The sequence below is a fragment of the Camelus ferus genome, chromosome 22 (genome assembly GCF_009834535.1).
Source record: "Camelus ferus isolate YT-003-E chromosome 22, BCGSAC_Cfer_1.0, whole genome shotgun sequence".
In the NCBI taxonomy this organism is placed as follows: domain Eukaryota; kingdom Metazoa; phylum Chordata; class Mammalia; order Artiodactyla; family Camelidae; genus Camelus; species Camelus ferus.
The window spans coordinates 2,043,417-2,063,732 of NC_045717.1; the positions used below are offsets into that span (position 1 = coordinate 2,043,417).

The window sequence follows — 20,316 nt, forward strand, 5'->3', positions numbered from 1 at the left end:
CTGCGCAGAAGGACACAGCCGTTTCCCGCTCTTCAAGGAGGCTCCTGCGTTCTGGGTGTTAGGGATCTGCGCTGGGGGATTTCTCTTTCCGGGAGGGATGCGTTCACAGCAGACCGCTCTGGGTGCACTGAGGTTTCCGAATGTTGCTGGGAGCTTGGAATTCCTGGCGAGCCCCCTGCCTGTGCCAAAGGCACAGGTGACAGTGTGCGCTGCCATGGCTTCCTCAGTCTCTGTGCCCGTGCCTGGTGGGCGGGGCCTCTCCCTTCTTCCTCATCACGTGGGGAGGCTGCCCTGAGTTCTCGCCATTTTTGCTGTGAGGGGGGTGTCAGGTCTGGCCCCAGGCTCTTTACCTGGGCTGCTCAGGTGGGCTGAGCCCCACCTGGTCCAGGTCTGCAGCCGAGATGACCTGCCCACTCTGAAGCCCCTCCCAGTCCACAGCCAGCTACCTCCCACCCAAGCCACCACACACAGGAGCTTCTGGAGCCCACACAGCCCACTCGGGGGCTGGGGCGGGAGGTGGAGGGTGGGAGGCAGGCCGCCACTCAGGCCAGGCCACTCCCAGGAGCCCCTCCCGCTTTTTCCCCTCCCACTAGAGCTAGCATCGCTTTGGGAGAGGACTCTACTCTGGCAATGTAGTCGCATCTTAGGGTGCAAGTGGGGAGCAGTGGCGGTGGGGGAGCCTTGACTGCGGGTCTGACTCCCTGCCTCTCCTTAGCCACCTCTCCTGCTCTCCTCCATCAACCAGGGCACTTGCTCCTCCCTTCTTCCCCTCCCCAGGGACCTCCCAGGGGCCAGGTCCTCCATCCCCACGGTGACATTTTCCCTTTCTTTCCTTGGGGCCAAATGGTGATTGGAATGCAGAAGGATATGAATTCTAGGAGGAATGAACAATCGTTCTTTTCACGTGACATGGTGGGGCCCAGCTGGACACAGGTGGCAGAGCTCAAGTGACATGGTGGGGGCGGTGCTCACAGGCTCTGGGATTGGTGGCAGGGGGCTGGGGGAAGGATGCCACGAGGCGCCGCCCCCAGGGCTCTGGTCAGGGGCGCCGAGGAGCTCAGGGCCAGGGCTGCTGCCGGCAGGAATCAAGGTCTCTTCTCCTTCCTGTCAGCGGCCTCCAGACTGGCGCTAGGGGGACATCGGGCCCTGGCCCGTGGCCTCCGCTGTGTCCTTCTGTGCCCTGCGGCCTCAGCAGGGCCTGTCCTTTCCTGTTCTGTGGCATTGTCCCTTTCCGATGAGCTGCCAGTGGCGCGTGGGAAGGTCAGGCCCCAAGTGGTGACGTGGCTGTTGGTCAGCTGGTGGCAGGGGCTGGCAGGGGCTGGCAGGAAGAACCCCCAGGTCCAGATCCCACACCCTGGTTTCCCAGGAGGGGCTCTGGGAGACAGCCTGGGTGTGTACTGTTGTCCCTTCCCGGTGGCCCTGAGGAGGGCCCAGGTGGGCCCAGGAAGAGGACTCGGGGTGTTTGCTTGACCTTCCATCATTTGATGGCAGCTGTATTGAGCCTGTGCTTTGTTCCTGGGATTTTGCTGAACGCTCTAAATAGAGTGTTGAGGTCAGTCCTTGGTCACAGCCTGCAGGGCTAGAACTAGTATTGCGTCTATTTCACAGATGAGAAAACTGAGGCTCAAACAGGCAAAGTACCAGGCCCAAGTCACAGGTCAGGATGGCGGCCAAGCCTACCTGGAGCTCATGCAGCCTGACATAGTGAGGAGAAAGGAGCAGCTTCCTGTGGTATTTAGCACCAACATGGGCAATTGTTGAAGGCAGCTCTGCTTCTTCATTTGCACAGTAAAGATTGAGCTTCCACTGGGGTCTGAGCATCAGCCTCCTTGCCTGGGGGTGGAGGAGCCCCTCGGCACCCTGGGGGTCTGCAGAGGTATCCCCAGGCCCAGCAGAGTGTGGCCTGGTGTGGTACTGGGGAAGGAATGGTTTCACCCTCCTGGGAGGAGCCGAGGTGGGGGTCCTGGGGGCGTATCCTTGGGCTGAAGGAGGGGCTCTACCTGCCTCCCATTTTTGTTCACAGTACGACCTTGGTAATTCCTGCCCTGCCCATTTGCATTTCCTGACAGTTTGATATTTTGAGCAGAAGCTAGAGTAGTGTTTGTTCTTGCTTTGCCTCCGAAGCATTTGCTGTGAAACGAGCTGGTACAGGAGATCTGCAAAGGGAGTGTTTATTCTCACAATGAGACTGGGCTTTCGCAGCCCCACTTATGTGTCATGAGAGGCACGGGGATGAGAATACTCCTCGTGGGAAGCCAACAGACTTTCTGCCCCAGCTTCCACGGCGCTCTCTTCACCTCCCCTCCCCTGTGGTGGTCCACGCCTCCTCCTGGGGGCTCAGAGACACCAGCCTGCTGCCCAGTTAGATCAGGGGTTCCCGGAGAAGCTACAAAGCTGGCTGGCACCTGCCTCCCGAGGCCTCCCCGCAGACCTCCATGGCCTGGCTTCTCCCTGCAGGGTGCCAGGTACAGCTGGGGCTCCTTCTCAGTTGCCAAAGCTTGGCTCAGCAGAAGAGGTGGTGACCTTCCTGGAGGTTGAGGGATGGGAGCCCAGCCTGCAGCTCTGCCCCTGCCTGTCCCAGTAGGAGCCTCATGTCCAGGACCAGTGCCCTCTGTCCTGACCTGTCCCTCCACCCTGGCAGAGGAGAAAGTCACCCCTGCCCCGCAGCCTCAGGCCACCTGCCAGGGCTCACCAGTCGCCTGGATGGAACTCTGCCACCAAGAAAGCAAACTTTTACATTGTCATGCAGACCCCGTATCCTTCCTTATTGTCTATTCCAGAACAGAAACTTGGCTGCGTCTTTGCATAAGCAAAAGGCGCATTACAATGTATTTCCCCAAACAAGAGAGCCCTTGGCCTCTCTCTGCACAGAGAAGGGCTGCGGCTTTGAACGTTTTTCCCCAAGGTTTAAAGATTCCAGGATCAATTTCTCAGACAAGGCTCAAGGACGTTGTCCCCGCCTCCCCTCCCCCTGAGGTCTGGGCAGAGGTGAGAAGCTTCTCCCCAGCACACAGGCCTCCAGAGGGCGGGTGGGGGTGGAGAGGCACTTGGGCACTTAGCTGGGGCATCATGGGCCCCACTGCTGTCATTTCCTCTTGTTCCACATTCTCCAAAGTTATTCATGCATTCATTTCTTCAGAACTCTTTCCTGAGCACCTACTATGTGCTCAACACTGCTGGGGACATAACAGTGAGCGGCAGGAGGGGTGCCTCCTGTGTCAAGTACATAGTCTGGTCTGAGAGCAGTCACTCTAAGGGCTCACTTTGAGCAGGGGGCATTTGTGCTGGGGAAGAGCACAAGAAGCCAGCAGCACAGCAAGTGCAAAGGCCCTGAGGTAGCGATGGGCTCCTTGTGCAAGGAGTGCGGAGGTCAGCAACTGGACTATGGTCAGCAGGGTGAAGACAACCTGAGAAGAGGCAGCAGGGCTTCGATTTTATCCCAAGTGCAGTGGGAAGGCCCTGGGGTGGGCATGGGGGAGGGTAAGTGGGGGGGGGTAACTGCCCCCCTCCTTTGAAGCACTATTGATTGCTCTTTGATTTTTCAAATGCTCTTTGGGTATTTCAAGATTTCAGGGGCTGGAGAGGAAATTCCAGGTATGAGCCACTGCACAAGCGTCAGAGAAGGTGGAGCTGTCAGTCTTGCAAGTTCCTGGAGGAAAGTAACTCCTCAGAGAAGCAGCCAGGGCCAGTTTTGAGGAAGCCCCAAGTGCCAGCTGAGGGCTGGGGCCAGTTCCTGAAGGCACTGGGGAGCCATTGAAGGTCTCAGGCAGAGGAAGGAGGAGGTCAGATCTTTTCTGAGTGGTGACCAACGTGAAGAATGGTGCAGGAGGGTGGGGGGTTGGGCAGGACAAGAGGTAGGAAGGTGTTTGGGAGTCCCTGCTTCCTGCCTGCCTGTCTAGGGGATGAGATAAGGGTCAGAGGAGGAGGGAGACGTTTGGAAGCTGCCTTCTGTCTTTGTGGCTCTTTGTCTCACATCTGTTAACTCTGCTTGGCAGAAATGTTGTAGTTGTGTCCCTCTCAGGGATGCAGGGGTTTCACTGGCATCGTGCTTATTATTCCTGGTGGTGTCCACGCCCCGGTGGGTCCTGCTGACTTCTGGCCTTGCCGGCAGCAGCCCGTGGGGAGTGCAGGCAGCTGGACTTGGGGGGCTACGGCTATTTCACAGCCCCCTGAAAAGCTGGCGTTGCCCTGCGTGGGGGCAAGGCAGGGCCCACTCCTCAGGCCAGTGGAGGGAAAGGGCGGTGGGGCCCCCTCCTCAGCGTGGCTGGGCAGCCCCCCCACGCCACCCTCAAGCCCCGCATCCTGCCCTCTCTCTTCCTGACAAATCACAGTGTGGGGAATGGGAGCCAAACCCCAAGGGGAACCTGTTTGCAGGTATGCGGGCTCTGCCACACCCCCCTGAGGACCAAGAAGGCGGCCCACGTCAGCTGGTCACTGGTGGGGGCTACAGGGGCCGGACCTCAGGGGACACCACCGGGAGGCCTTGTGAGTGGGATGGCAGGTTGGAGGCCACCCGGAAGGTCCAGCGGCCGCCGGGAGTTGCCCGTGCTCTACGAGGTGGGGGCGCAGCCAGCTTGAAGCCCTGACTCTCCAGGAGGAGCGCACAGTGTGGCGCTGTGCCCCGTGTGGCAGGGGCGGGGGCTTCCTGGGAGAAAACGGTGACAGGAGCATCACAGTGGCCGGTTGTGGCGGCGGACGGGGCAGGGCCGGGGCGTCCCAGGAGCAGGCCTGGCCTCCTCTCTGGCTCTGTTGGGCTCTGCTGGGCGTGCCCAGGACGTGCCCCATTTAGCTCCTCAGAGGCCTGGGGACCCAGCTGGTCCCCAAGGCCAGGGTCAGGACGCCCAGCCCAGCCTGGTTGACAGGAGCTGGAGGCTGATGGGCACCTTGAAAGGCAAAGCTTCCCCAGCCCAGGCCTCGCTCAGCGGCCTGAGACCCCCCAGGGCTCTGGCCACCTCACCCCCACCCCCCAGCAGGCCTCCACCTTGGGAAGCTCAGCGCTGAGGGGCAGGGCTCCTGGGGTTCTGGCCACCTCCTGCAGGGCCAGACCTGCCCAGTGTCCAGGAAGGACACAGAACTCTCTGGCTGAGATGAGAGTGGCCACCATCGGCCCCAGTGGAGAGGCCAGGAGAACTGGAGGCTCCCAGGTCCTGATGGGCAGGGTCTGGACCAGGACCTGGGAAGAGGGCCAGCTCTGGGTCTCCTTCCTCCCTTGAGGACCAAGTTTGGCCTCCTCATCGCTCAGGTGAGGCTGACCACCCCTCCTCTGGCCTCCAAGGGCTGCCGGGAACATAAAATGAGCTAATTATGTGAACCCAACCTTGCATCCCTTCCGAATAAGAAGCTCTGCTGCCGCTGTCCCTGGACGCCTCGGCATAGCTGGGCACTGGACTTCATTTTGGCTCTCTGAAGTCACCTCTTCTTAATGGGAACCTGTCCCCTCCCAGGTCCCAGAGAGCATCTTATTCCCAAATAGCCGGACTATTTTTACCCTTTCTGTCCCGCACACACGCCCGCCAACTCGCAGCGTGAGCTGAGGCTCAGGGGTGGAAGGAGTCAAGTGAAGCTGGCCACTCCCCCTGCTCTCTCTGTCCCCTCTGTCCTCTCTTGCCCTCCATCCGGCTGCAGCGGGACCTCCCCACGTCACTGCCTTCTGCGTTTCTACACCACGACTTTCAGTCAAACTCCGTGAGCCAAAATGGCCAGGCTCTGCTTGTGAGCGATAAAGCAATACTTTAGAGACAAAAAAAAAAAACCCTTTCTCTCTTAAGAAAGACTGGCCATAAGGGCTGTTGTCTCACTAGTGGATGAAAAAATCTAGTTTGACCCTCAAAGCTGGGCAAGGACGTCCTGTGTTTAGGGGGTGTGCATCCTGCCCCTGTGACCTCATGGGGGGCTGCGGGGCGCTGTGACTTACCAGCAGTGACACACACAGTTTTACTGCTTTCACCAGCATCGCTGCATCGCACGTGTGTGGAAGTCCAGTCCTCACGAACACGGGGGCTGTCGTCCTGTTTCACAGAAGGGAGGGCCTGGCGTGGGTGAGTTGGCAGAGCCGTCCGGGGCATCCCCCTTGTCAGCTGCGGGTGTCACCTTGTCTGGCAGATGACCCTCAGGGCTCAGCGTTCCACCCTCTCCAGACTCATGCACCGAGTCACAGTGACCATCTTACAGGTCTATCAGTCGTCCTTTCCCTTCAGGAAAGCCAGGTCAGGGCAGAGGAACAAATTATAATCGGAAGGTAGATTTGTGGGCAGGGCACTTCTGGCAAGGGTTGCAGGTAGGGCTAGCTGGTGGTCCCCTGGGCCCTGCTATGCATTTAGCTCTGCCCTCCCATTGGTGCCATCTCGACACACAGCAATGGTGACAGTGGCCACCAGGCTCTTTGTCCAGAATGCCCCATGTGCCTGCCCACCCCATCCAACACGAATTGATTTTCTTTGCTAACATTCAGATTTCCCAGAGGGTCTTCCTACTGTTTATAGGTAGCAGATACCCTTGCTCAGATAGAAATCCTAAAAGGTGGGGGTCAGAGGGAGTACGGCACTGGCCTGAGATGGCAGAGGGGGCTCTGGGAGGTGTGCTTGGTGGGGTCTGCCCTCACCAAGGGCTGGTCAGCAGTCTCTGGGCTTGGCCTGCACACAAGGAGGGGGTGCACGGCCAGTTCAGGCCTCTCCACTGAGTGATGTGTGAGTGGGGTGGTTCTTTCCTGAGGATCTGCTGGGGGCTGCTGTGTCCCAGGTTCTGGGGCCATGCAGGGAAAATGCAGCTGAGTGTGCAGCTCCCAGTCCCGTTGGGGACACAGAGAGCCCAGGGAGTAATGGAACAGGCCAGACCTGAGGGCCCTTCCGGGAGGCAGTGACCACGAGGCTGGGCCTCCGAAGGAGCAGGGACTGCTCAGGAAGCGAGTGAATGAAGTGGGTGGTAGTGCCAGGCCGTGAGGCGGGAGGGTCCTGAACGAGTGCGAGGGCGGGGCCCGTGGGCAGGACGGCCTGGCAGCTGCGAGCCCGAGATCAACCTGCCGGTGTTTCCGGGAGGTCGGGCTGGCTGTGCTGTGGGGAGTGGGGCTTCCTCATTCTTCTTGTGCTGTGGACGGACCCCTTTGACATCTGGTGAGGCCCACGGGCCCCTGCCCAGAATACTGTTTGTCGATGTGAAAAATGAAAATACCTAAGAATAAAAGAATGATAAAAATACAAAGGAAGCCCATTATAGGAGCAGCAGGTGTCAAAGCACAACACTGAAAGCACCTTTGGGACATTGTAACGCCTGCCCTGCACTAACACATGGAAAGTGAGATCTGGTGGTGGGTCTAAAATGACCTCCCTTTCCAAACTGTGATCGGTGTAGACAACCTTTCACAACCACCGGCAGCAGCTAGGGCGTGATCTCTGCCAGTGGTCGCCCTGGCACTGTCGCTGCTGCTGGGGCTGGGGCCTGGGCTCACCCTGGAAGGAAAGGCCATGCTGCAGTTAGAGGCTGGAGCATTCAGAGGGGTCAGTGGCCAGTCCCAGTGTAGCTTCAGGCGGAGAATTCCCTGCGCTGCTGGGAGGGGCCGCCGAGGAGAAGGTGGCAGTTACAGGGGGGCAGGGGAGTGGTGGCCCTCAGAGGGGGCAGGTGGAGCGGAGGGAAAGGAGGAGATGGATTCAAAGTGGATGGTAGGGGGAGGGCGTAGCTCAGTGGTAGAGCCCATGCTTCGCGTGCACGAGGTGCTGGGTTCAATCCTCGGTACCTCCATTAAAAAAAATAATAATAAAGTCTCCCCCCCAGAAAAACTTAAAAACAAACAAAGTGGATGGTGATGCCTGAGCGTGGAGAGCGGGAAAGGGGAAGCAGCGGGGAGGGCCCCAGGGCTCCGGCTCGGAGGCTGGCTGGCCTTCCCCGGGCCCGTGCCTTCTCCTGACACGTCCCTGGTTGCCTTTCAGGTTAATGAGATTTACCACGACGAGTCCTTGGGGGCCCACATCAACGTCGTCCTGGTGCGCATAATCCTGCTGAGTTACGGGAAGGTGAGTGAGCGCTGCGGGCCGGCGCCTTCCAGACACACCAGGGCCCCAGCCCTGTGCAGGGTGAACGGCGCCGGGCAGTGAGGCGCAGACCTCCACGGAAGGCCTTTCTGTGGGTTCACAGCCGCCCTGTCTCTCCCTGGCCGCCTGAGGCTCCTTATAACGAGGAACTTGTGAGCCACGCCCACTTGCCTTTCAGCCCCACCCCTCCTTTTAAAATTTGGGTTTTGTTATTATTCGGGTGTGGTGAGGCCAACAAATCAGGAAGCGACTGTCATGGAAAAGACGGTTTATTACCCACAGATTCTGGACATGCAGGGCCACACAGGGAAGCTCCAGGGTCGGTCAGGAGGCCGAGGGAGGGAGAGGGAAACTGGGCAAGCACTTCTACTGTGGTTTCCGCAGGAAGGACCAGGTGAGGGAGGGGTAAGCAGGCTTCGGAGTGGCCAGTGTGAACCATTTCAGTGGGTTCTGGGGCATCAGGGCTGCCCCTCGTTGTCTGGTACCTGGTCCTGGATGATTCGCACAGGGGACCGTGGGCTGGAGTGCAGAAGCCTGATTAAGGAGGCGGTTGGGCCTGTGGACTCTGAGTTGGTTGGTTTGCACTGGAAGGAAGAGCATGTTCCAGAGCGAGTTGTTTATCATCTGTAAGAACTGACTAACCCTGGGACGGTCAGCAAGGCCCTGGCTGTCAAAGTGTGAGAAACACGAGGGTAACACACCCCTCAGCTTGACTCCTGCTCACATCTTCAGCCAGTGCGCTCCTCTTCTCACGCCACGTCACTTCTGTTCTAGCTGAGCATTCTTGCCCTTTGTACCTCCCTTTGCTGTCAAGCTTGCAACCATCTTTCCTAGCAGCACGCGTGGGTCTATGCAGCAGAGGGAGAAAGCCCCAAGACACACTGACCTGAGATGGAAAGATAACAGGGTGCCTGAAAGCAGAGCTGGTGAGGAAGGAAGGAGCCCGTGGTGGCAGCCAGTGTGGACTGAGCAAGTGCCTGGGTCAAGCACCTCAGAAGAATTTTACACGTATTGACTCAGTCCCAGGACAGATGAGGAGATGGAGCTGTGTCAGTCCCATTTCACAGATAAAGACACTGAGGCTTAAGGCAGTTCAGTGGCTTGACAAGTGAGTGGCCAGTGGCATTTGGCTCTTTGGGAGTCCAGCTTCTCACCTTGGCAGCCAAATTCTAGAGTCCATGCTCTGACCTCACCCCTATGAAGAAAGTTGGGTCATAATAAGACCAGGCATGGTAATTACATGAAGGGTTAACTCTTCTACTCAAAGAAAGAATCTGAGTCTCAGAATAAAATCAAACAGCACACAACGTTCAAGGCCTGCAGTATAGAAACGACAATGAAGGACACTGGCTGGACGAATTCCAGCAACAGTGGACCTTGAACCCACTCTTTTTACCTGGAAAGTATGTCACTCTAAAATGCTGGAAGCAACCACAGTGAAGATACCAGTCACAGTCCTTCACACACCCATTGAGAACATAAAATACACCAGAGCAGATAGTCAGAACGTGGGAGAAATTAGCAAAAACCTAACTGCATGAGTCTTTCATACCCTTTTCAGAGACCTTTAACAAATTACATTTTAAATGGCATAGGAGTTTCAAATAATATAATGAATAAAATTAAATTAGCAGTTATATAATTTTTCCCCTTGCTTTATAGAAAGATGTGCCTTCCTTTTGAGGAATCATAGAACACTTTAAAATTATGAAAGTACTTCAGGTCATAAAGAAAATTTCAGTAAGTTTTATACAGCAAAGCCTGTTTGGCCTATTCCCTGCCTCAGTGCTCTAAAACTAGGTGGAAGGGACAGATAAAACTAGGTGGAAAATCCAATCTCTTTGAAAATTTTTTAAAAAATCCTGGGAAGAAGAATATTACAGTGTCAGCTGCAGACTATTGGGAAAACTATAGGGTGCGGCCAAAGCTGAATCCAGAGGCAAATTCACAGGTGCTTTCCAAGATCACACAGTGCAGATGAAAACAAGTTACCCTTATATTCAACCCATTAAGTTGGAACAGATGTCAACAAGCACCCAAAACCAAAACCCTAAGGAAAGCAAAAATAAGAAAATAGTTCAGAGAAAGCAGAAATCAAAAGATTAGAAACTAGGAAAAAGAAACTATAGGATCAGTGAAGAAGAGAGCCTTGGGGAAAAGCAAGCCTCTGGCATATTTAATCTAGAAAAAAAGAGAGGAAGCACAAACTAAAAGATTAAAGAGAGTGCATATAATGTGACCCACAGTGGGATGCTCGTCCTGGCAGAAGGGAAAGCATTTGGGGCCAGTGCTGCCCTAGGCAGTTGTTGGAAGGTCTCCATTTGAGCTTTCTCTCCATCCTTCCACTCAGACACCCAGTGGAGGTCAATGCAGGAAGGATGTGCTCACCTTCCTCTGCAGGTGGGCAGGCAGGGGGGCTGTGAGGGTTCCCGAGCCCTGTGTTCAGGTTTGTGGCTGTGCACTGTAGGCATGCAGACACAGGGGAGGGAGGGCTGGGGCCACTGTGCTCAGGGACCCAGTTCCAGTCTCCATTCACAGGCAATGGTCTTTTGAGTGTCCGTCGACTTCCCCCGTCCCCAGCTGCTCCACCATCACCATGTTCCCCATCCCTCCCCATCTCCAGGCTGGGTCCTTCCAGTCCTTCCATTCCAGCCTGAGGCCCCTCGTCAGGATCCTCTGGCGGCGGAGGGATTTTCAGGCTTGTGGCATGAGGGATGGGCACAGATATATCCAGCCCCCTCCCCACTTTCTGCCACTGGAGAGGGAAGATGGGAAACTTCAGGTTGTGGGGGTAGGAAGGGGAAGAGATACACCGAGTGGTCCAGGAACTAAAAATGAAAGTTTGGAAAATGTTCACGGTTCACTGCTTACCAGCGCTGGCAAAGCTTTGGCTCTTACTTGGGCTAGGAAGAATCTGCCTCCTCCCCAGTGTGGGTCACTGGGATAGACAAAGCCCTGGAAGGCTCTGTGCTAAGTTGTCCCCTCCCAAAGCTGTTTCTTCTTCTTCTTTTTTCTTTAAGTGTCACAGGCAGGTAGAGACCTGGTAGAAACCAGGTAGAGAACCTGCAGGTGAGATTTGGAGAATCTCTGGGTCAGGGACCTGGAGGTCCTGGGAAATGCGAATATTTCAAAACTGACTCCCCAAAATGTAGGAAATACCAATAGTAGCCCCATAACCATGGTGGGAACTCAAGTTCTTCACTATTTTCAAGGTTACCTTAAAATTACCTAGCGACTGTAGAGTCAGATCATCTATTTTTGAGTGCCTTCTTATTCATTTGCAAGGAATGATTAAGTAAAAATAATACAATGCTGTATAAACTGTTTCAGAATACATACATAAATGTGTTGTGAAATGTGCCCAACTTGTTTTTATAGCCAATGTGATTCCTCCACTCAAAGCTGCCAAAGGTAGCGTATCTAAGACAAAGTAGAGACCTGTTTCACTTCTAAAAATAAAGTAAAAATATCCTGAGGCTTTAAGCATTTAACTCCATAACGCATAAAGAGGAACTCCCACCATGATAAAATAGGGTTTATCCTGAGAACGTGATGATCGTTTAATATCAGAAATGGTCGATCACATCCATTTGCCTAATGACAGAAGTTGTTTTCTAACAGATACTTTCTGAGGGTTTTTGTGAGCCCAGTGCTGTGCTGTGTCACTGGCAGGGTCCCTGACCTCAGGGGCTGCTTCTAGCGCAGAGGTACCGAAAAGGAAACAATTACAACCTAGGGCTCAGGGACGCAACGGGCAAAGGTGGAGCAGGCAGTCCTTACTCAGAGGTGACTTTCAGCCACGAGGAGGGAGTGGAAGGGGGAAGAGCTAGCACAGGGAAGTTTCACGCTCAAAGGCAGGAGGGGAGAGTGAGCAGGTTGTGTTGGAGGAACAGAGCAGCTGTTCTCTGACTGAGGGGAACCATGCAAGAGGGAAACAGCAGGTGCTGTTGCTTGAAGAAGCCAGAAAAAGCGGATCATGAGGGCCCTGCAGGTCGTGCCAAGGGGCCTGGTTTTCTCCCAAGGGCAGTTTCCAGCCGGAAAGTGACACGATCTGATTTGCATTTCTCAGAAGCTCCCTGGGCCCCTGCGCACAGAATGGCTAGAAGAGTGCGGCCACCATCAAAGGGAGGACCAGGGTGGGCTGTACAAGGAGCGTGGCTGCAGTGGGGAGAAAGGAGGGAAGGTGAGAACTTGAGGAGCCAAATCAGGAGCGGATTGGATGCTCCACGGACAAAGGTGGAGACACACTGAGTCCGTGCCTTGGGCAGCCTGGCAGATGATAATGCCGACCCCTAAGGTGGAGAGCGCAAGACAGGAGGCGGTGGCAGGGAGAGAAAGGAGGTGAGTTCAGTTGGGATGAGTCAAGTTTGAGGTGCCTTGTGCATCCCAGCGGGACAGCCAGGGAGACGCCGGCACAGGGGTCTGGAGCCCGGAGAGAAGAGATGAGAGTCATTTGCAAAGGCATGGATGGGGGTGCACAGGGAGCACACCGAGTCGGGGGTCCCCTGTGAAAGAGCCCCAGGAGCCCCGACTGCGAAGGCACCGGCTGGACGAGGGAAATGATCGGTTCTGTGGGAACTGACAAGGGATCTCCTGGTTTCTAAAGGTCTGTGAAAACTAGTAACAGATGGTAGCATGACAACCAAAATTTTATTTAAAGGTGGAAAAAAGAAACGTGTCCCTAAAAGTGTTCTGCAGGGCTGGCCCTCAGGAAGTTCACAGACGCTTACACAGGAGAACAGAGAGGAGTCCATGGGCACCTGAGTCTGGGAGATGCTTATAAAGCACAGGAAAACAGGTCTTCCTGCTGGCATAGGAAAAAAATAAAAATAAATGAAGAGACATGCTGTTCTTTATGGAAAGACTGAGTATAGTAGAAGTTGATTTTTCCCAGGTTAATAATAATAATAATAATTGGAAACTTGATGAAATGATTCTGAGATTCATCTAGAAGCAAAAACAGTCGAGAATAGCTGGGGAAGCCTTGAAAGCCAGGCAAGTAAAAAGGATTTACTTTAAGGGGGGAGGGTATAGCTCAGTGGTATAGCACGTGCTTAGCATGCAAGAGGTCCTGGGTTCGATCCCAAGTAACTCCTCTAAAAAAATAAAACCTAATTACCTCCCCTCTACTACAATAAATAAATAAATAAATAAATAAATAAATAAATAAACATTTAAAACCTGTTAAAAAAAGGATTTACTTTAACATCTTATAAAGCAAAAAAAAAGTTAAAAATCATACAATATTTGCATAAGCATTAACTGGTGAACTGAGTAAAATGTACAGCTCTGAAAGTGCGTCTCATGCAGATGTGGTAATGTGATAAATATAAATGGACAGGTTACTGTGTTATAAATAAATATATGATAGATACAAATTTTATATATAGTCAATTAAGTATATCAGATGATAACTATAGGCCATTAGAATTCAACTATTTAAATGACACAGACCAAAAAGGAAGCAGCGGTTGTCAAGGACTTTCTAAGCATAAATATGGTAGAAAGGATTGTAAGGAGAAATAGATGTGTCTGAATACTTAAAATACAAAGCTGTCAGAAAACACAATCAAAAGGCAAACCACAGTCAGGGAGAAACATTTGCAATATGGCAAAGATAACCTAATACACGAAAAGCCCTTAAAAGTCGCAGGAAACACGGAAGTGAATTAGCGATGCAATTAACTGAAGAAACAGAATTGAACTGACATAAGCAAGCAACTGAAGAAACCAACAAATGGTGAAAAGAGAGAGAAAGCATTGAACTTTACTATTAATCAAGGAAGTAAAATAATTTACCATTTTTTAAGCATGAGCTGTGTTGAAATTAAGAAGGGTTTACTGCTGATGTGGGTGAAGGAAGCCGCGCACGCTTCCGGGATGAGTACGAATGTGTAGACGCTTCTAGAAGGATACGCGAACTTTTGTCACTTCCCTTAAAAAGCCCTTCATCTCTGCCCCTGGTTAGTCGTTTCTGTGGTTCTGTTGCAAAGCAGTTGTCAGAGCTGTGGATGAGTTTTAGGAACAAGACAAAGGTCGTGGCCCTATTTCTAAGTGTAAACAACTGGAAATCACCTAAATTGTCTGCCGATAGGGGTCTATTTAAATAAATTGCAATATGTCTGTGGCCTGCCAGTCGATCCCATTTTCAAAACATGTTTAAGGGCTTTGGGGAATGGTTACAGCATAAAGACAAGTTAGTTTGCTTTTTTGGAAAAGCGGGATGCAAGTTTACAGGAGAACGATCTCAATCCTGTGTACAAACACGTGCACAGAAGGGGCCGAAGGGACGCCTCGAACGTAAACAGCACTTACCTCTGGCGAGTAGGTCATGGATTTTCGTTTTCTTCTTGGTACTTGACTGAATTTTCTTAATTTATCATTATAAGCATGTTTTTAAATAATCAAAATAGTGCGTTTTTAATCATGAAAAAAAGGTTTCTATTTTAGAAAATCTTTTTAGAATGGAGGAGTCCAAGCAATCTTGTTTACCTGAATGCTAACTGCGGGGACTCCAGTGGCATGCCACACGGCTCTGTCGTGTCCAGCGTTTTATTTCCGGTTTGAAGGAGGACGTAGAAAGGACTCCACGCTCTGGCTTGGCGCCTCTTCTTTGTGGTGGCTTGGAAGCAGCTGGGGAGGGATCTGTGTTCGTCTGCCTTGCTGGCACTGTCTTACCTTCCCTGTGGCTGGGTCTGGGGGCTCTGTCACCTGAGTGTCTATGGAGACTTCAGGCAAGATATCTTGGCCAGAGTGAGGATGTAGGCTGCCACAGGTACATGGCTTTACCTGCAGGGGAGGCTGCGTTATCCAAGTGTGCAGGCACCTCTGTCATGGCCATGGCCAGTCTGGCCCCTTCCCCTTATGTGCTGCGTCGTAAGGAGGGATTCTGCTTGGCCTGGGCCGTGTTGATACCCTCCGAGTCCCCCGTAGGCAGAGTTGGGGTGAGGACACCTGGCACAGACTCCACTGTGAGGCTGCAGCCTGCTCTCCTGGGGACAGTATGGAGGTGGGCAGGCCACGGGGCAGCCTGCAGCCCACGGCCAGCAAGACAGGCAGCCGGAGCCCACCTGGGCAGTGGGGCAGCTTCAGTGAGACCAGGACCCACAGAGTGAGAACCAAGAGGGCACGGGGGACCAATGCCACCCCCTTGCCTCCCTGACTTCCCGCAGGGAGGGAGTTTGGGAATCACTGATGGTGAGGAGGCAGGAAGGGAGAGCATGGAGCTGAATGTGTGCTTTCGGAGCTGAGCCGACAGTACCACTGCACCCCCGCAGGGCTGGGCAGACTGGCCTCAGACCTCTGCCGATGACCTCAGAGGGGCCAGGATAAAGGACGTAGCAGGATGTGGGGTTAGATCTCCATGCCCATCCCCAGTCCCCATGGCCTGGCGGGGAGGGAACATGCTGCCGCCCCTCTGCTAGTCCCCAGGGATGCAGCAGGGACCCCTGGTCTCCTGTAGCAGAGCCCACCCCACACTTCTGCCCACCTTCTCCCACTTCCCTGCCCCACCTGTCCCTCAGAGGCCATGGGGGAGGCTGGCGCCCATCAGGGCCTCTGTGTCTGAGGGATTCCAGAAAGTTATAGGGCCAGCCTGTTGCGTGGTCCTCCTCCAGCGAGCTGCAGGACTGGGGGGGGGGGGTGGAGTCCAGGGTGCGCATCGCGCTTTCCCTGGGAAGGCCACGCTGCAGAAGCACCGACGGCGGGGGAGGAGAGGCAGGGAGAGTGTGGAGGACACGGCAGGCCAGCCATACCCAGCAGGGCTGCCACCAGACAGATATCCAGATGCAGAGGGACCGGGGTCCCACCAGCTGGCCCTTTGTCTCCAGGAACAGAGCGGTCTGCACCCCAGCACAGAGTGTGGGCACCCAGGGACGGCAAGGGGGAGTGGCTGTGGGCTCAGGAGCAAGACGGATGGGAAAGGAGGGGCCGGTCTGCTGACCTGGAGCAATCAGTCAGTCAGTCTGCAAGGGACAGCCCTTGGGGAGCAGCTGCCAGGGCCGAGGGCGCCAAGGCGGACACACAGAACGCCTCCACGCCGAAGGTCACATCACTGACCAGTGTCTCTGTAAGCACCTTTAAAAGGAATTGCTAGAAAAAGGAAGTGTGACCAAAACCCAAGATCACTCCGGAATACCAGCCCCGACTTTTTAATCACTAAATTCCATCGACATAAAGTCACTCCATCAAACGTCGAGAAAAGTTTCCTGTTTCTGTACTTGTCTCATCCTGGGTGGTGTCAGTCAGTGTCCACGGGTCACAGACTCCACGTGGCACAGCGCTGGGGGCGAGGCCCTGATTTCAGGTCTCTGGGGACCTCGTGGGAGGTGGGAGAGCAGAGAGATGCAGAGCAGATGGAGCCTGGGACCTGCCTGCTCCCGGGGCTGGAGCACGTGAACAAGAGCGTTTGGGGGGTGGTGAGCACCACGAAGGACAGAGGACACAGGGTGCCGTGGACGGGGTGGCCGGGCCGGTGACTGCCCGGCTGGGGTTCACAGAGAAGCAGTGAGCCCTACTTGTTCCATGAAATGCTGGGGTGTGGGGGTGGGCCCTCTGGATGGGGGTCAGGGAGCAGAGTTGGGCTCACGTGGAGGATGAATTCAGTGAGCACGCATTTCCTGTCAGTGAGCCAGGCCCCAGTCCCTGGAAGGACTGAAGCACAGAAAAACCACAGTGACTAGCCTGGACCCCTGCCAGGAGAGGGGCCTGACTGTGTCCCCCAAGGTCCTGGGGGACCCTGGGGGCTGCGAGGCTGAGGCCCAGACTTGGGGCTTAAGGTGGCCCAGGTATTCATGTCCTGTTATTTATTCCAAACCGTGATGGAAATAGACCAGCTTCCCCGCGCTCCACTCCCCCCGTGCTGTCCCCAAGGCTCCCGTGGGGATAAAATCTGTAGCACTTGTGCGAGTGACATGTTGTTTATCTTCTAGCTTATGAGAAGCCTCTGAGTTATCTCAAGTTTTTCCTAAAACAACATTTTTCTCCATTTCTTAAAAAAAAAAAACAGCCACCCAGCAGAAGGAAAGAGATGATCTTATTTTGCACACTGTGCCATCAGCCAGGGAGCAGAGCATCGCGACACTGAGGGTTGCATAGCAACCGGCTTTTCAATTGATTTTTTGAGAAGGCACCAAAGCTACTGAACTGTTCTCATTTTAAGTATTTCCTAAGATGTTGCAAATCAAAGCAAATGGAAATCAGAGACTTGGGGACAATCAAAGAACATAAGGTATCTTGTCATGAAAGACCAGGTCAAGACAAAGCATGGAATGCTCTTAGGAATTTTTCAGCGTCGGAGGGGAAGGGTCTGAGAAATGCTGACTGTGAGTCTCTTAATGGGAAGCAAGAGCAGAAGGCGCTGGAGCAGGGCTTACTGCTTGTCCCAGGCCACCGCCTACTGCTCTGGGCCTCAGCTTCCCCACCTGTGTGAGGGGCACACCAGGGAGAGCCCCCTGGTCTCCCCAGAGTCTGGGTCCCAACCCCCACCCTGATGGGGGCCAGGCATGGTGTCCAGCCCTGACCCACCTCCTGGGCTAGACCCTCCAGGGTCCAGAGGAAGCAGTGGGGCCAGATGCTCCCCACGGGCCTGAGTCGGGAAGCTTCGTGCGGAGAATCCAGCACTCCTGGGAGCTTGGCTGTCTCTGGAAATCGCTTTCCAGCCTCTGGGAGGATGTCTAGAATGTGCCTTGATGATACGAGAGTCCTGGGCAGAGAAATAAGGATCACGCCTTCCAGTCCTCTGGTCCTCACTGGCGTTGGGGTTTGTGAGGCCTGTCATATGGTGGGGTTCAAGCTCTGGGTACCCTTTGCACGCCAGACCTGCAAGGAGATGACCCTCACCTCGGGGGAGCCCACCTGCACCCAGCCGGAGGGCGTGGTGTTCATTCTGGCCCTTTTGATCCTTGTGGGACGTTCAGCAAGTCATTGAGCTTTAGCGGCCCCTCTAAGATGAGCACACACGAGCAGTCACAGCAGTTAACAAGGGTGTTCATGTAAGTTACGGCCTGCAGTGCCCTCTTTGGGTCAGGCCCTATCTGCAGCCCCGCGCGTGACCTCGCCCTCTTCACCCTCACAGCAGCGCTCTGGGGCAGCCACACCAGCACCCTCCCCTGATGGGTCAGGTGGGTGACCTGCCGGGGTCACACAGCGGTGAGACGCTTTGCTCAGGGGAGGGCGGGCCAGGCTGGGGAGCCCACGCTCCAGGTGCCTTGGCTGTGCTCCCCTCGGGGGGTCTCCTGTGCCAGTGGTTCCCCCTGGAGGGTGATTTTGCCACCTCACTGACCCCAGGGATGCTCCTGGCATCTAGCAGGGGGAGGCCAGTGCACAGGACAGCCCCCAGCACAGAGAGCCACCTGGCTCCACATGCCAGCAGCGCCAAGGTCAAGGAGTACATGCTGCTGTCTCGAACCCAGCAGGTCTGGACTCCACGCGCACACGCTGTCTTGTTCTGTGTCTTCGGGAGGCCGGGTTGGGCTGGAGACTCTCTGGGGTCAGGGCTGTTGAGAAGAGTTCGGTGGGCTGCGGCCGGATCCCTGGGACACGGCCGAGGGACGACGACAAGGGTCGCTGTGGGTACTGACGGCCGTGGACAGAGCACCTGAGCTCCGAGCTTGGGGCTGCTTGCGCCCGCTTTGCGGATGGGGAGCCCAGGACACTGAGGGGACGTGTCCAAGCACACGGAGCAGATGAGGCGGGAGCCTGCCTCCAACGGCAGGGCCCGAGCTGCCCCGGCGCGCCCGCCTGTCCCCGCAGGGGCCCTGGTGGGCGGGGCCTGCGGTCTGCGGGGCTCCCCGACACGCAGGTGAGCCTGCAGCGCCTCCAAGCGGCGGGTCCCTCTTTCCCCCTGTCTCCTTGACCCAGAGAAGGAAACGCATACATAATTCAGCTCTTTCTGGAGCAAACAATGGAAATGTCAGAGGGCAGTGACTGGAACAGAACTTTCTGTGAGGTTGTAATTGATTTACTTAGGGTGGGACCCCGAGGCTGTCTCAGGCCTCTGTGGTCCCCCTTGACCCGTGTGCCCCCAGCATCTCAGATCCCCAGCAGCTGTGGGATCTGGCAGCCGTCAGAGCCCCCGAGCCCCTAAGCCCCTGTTCCTGAAGCAGCAGCGCCCCCTGGTGACCATGTCAGTGTTCGTCCTTCCTGTTTTGTCCCCCGAACACCTTCATAGGTGGCATGGCTTCCACGCCCACCTCCACCTCTTTCTAGCGGTGGGACTTCGGATGAGTTACTTATATTGTTTAAGATACTGTTTCTCATCCTCAAAATAGCATAATAACAGCACCTATATCTTAGGGCAATTATACAGTTTAAATTAGGTGACACATGTGAACCCAGAGCCCAGTGACTTGCTTATAGTGAGCCCTGCCACCACCCAGCCCCAGGGTGCGGAAATGCCCCATCTACTGTAAAAACAGCTCCACGCACCACCCCACTGCAGTTCGCTCTGAGCAGCTGGTGCCTGTGGCTCCCTCTGGAAGAGAGAGGCTGGTCCTGGGGCAGCCCCCTTGCTGGCCTGGGTGCTGCCCCCTGGAACACCATGGCCCTGGGTGCAGTCCCCAGCCCAGCACAGGTGGGGGGAACAGGCAGAGTCGTACAAAAGGCCAGTGCAGAGAGAGGTAGGCAGCCAGGAGGCAGAGAGATGCCTCTGGGGCTGGGAGGAATGCAGATGACCACAGTAAGCTGGGTGTGAGAATCTTTCTTAATTGCAACAGGCAACTCTCTCAGCCTCCCTCCATCACTCCTGAGGGAGAAATAGACTCATCTCTTGTCCTTGCCCCGACGAGGGCTACAGCTCACGTGCTGCGCGTGATACACAGCAAAGGCACAGGGCAGGGGTTCTGGGTGCCCCGCAGAGCAGGGCCCGTCTGAGGGCTGTGGATGTGGGCCAGGTGGCACAGGAGCCAGCGGGGATCCCACTGGAGCCCAATGACCCACGTGGGCACCCAGACCTCCCTCCTCGGCCCCCTGCCTGGACATCTGTCTGTGAGGAGCCCTCTGGGGCAGGCAGAACCTATGGGAAGGCTGGCGGCTCTTAGGAAGTGGGAGGAGGAAGTCGAGGAAAGGTTGGGCCTGGGGTGCAGGAGGCAGGAGTTCGTGGCTGGTGTTTTGGGGACTGCCACCAGGCAAGCCTGCTTCAGCCGGCTTCTGGTCCTTTTGAATCTCTGCTCCACTGACCTGACTTGAGTCCCAGGCTGGCCCTGGACTGATCCCCCAGGGGCTGCACCCCAAGAAGCAGGAGAGCTCCCCAAGGAAAACTGCTGAGCTTTTATGAAGGGAGCAAACTGGGCCC

General features: G+C 55.2%; 1 protein-coding gene across 3 annotated transcripts in view; it reads left to right on the forward strand.

Annotated features, from left to right (window-relative positions):
• The window catches only part of ADAMTS2 (ADAM metallopeptidase with thrombospondin type 1 motif 2), a 205,553-nt gene that overhangs the window by 134,368 nt on the left and 50,869 nt on the right, over positions 1-20,316 (forward strand). For 2 of the 3 annotated variants that reach the window (XM_032464910.1, XM_032464908.1), the window contains exon 5: positions 7,923-8,006. The exons of the other annotated variant lie outside the window; for it this stretch is intronic. In XM_032464910.1, the coding sequence (XP_032320801.1) occupies positions 7,923-8,006 (84 nt within the window). The remainder of the gene's footprint in view (positions 1-7,922; positions 8,007-20,316) is intronic. 3 annotated transcript variants of the gene reach the window in all.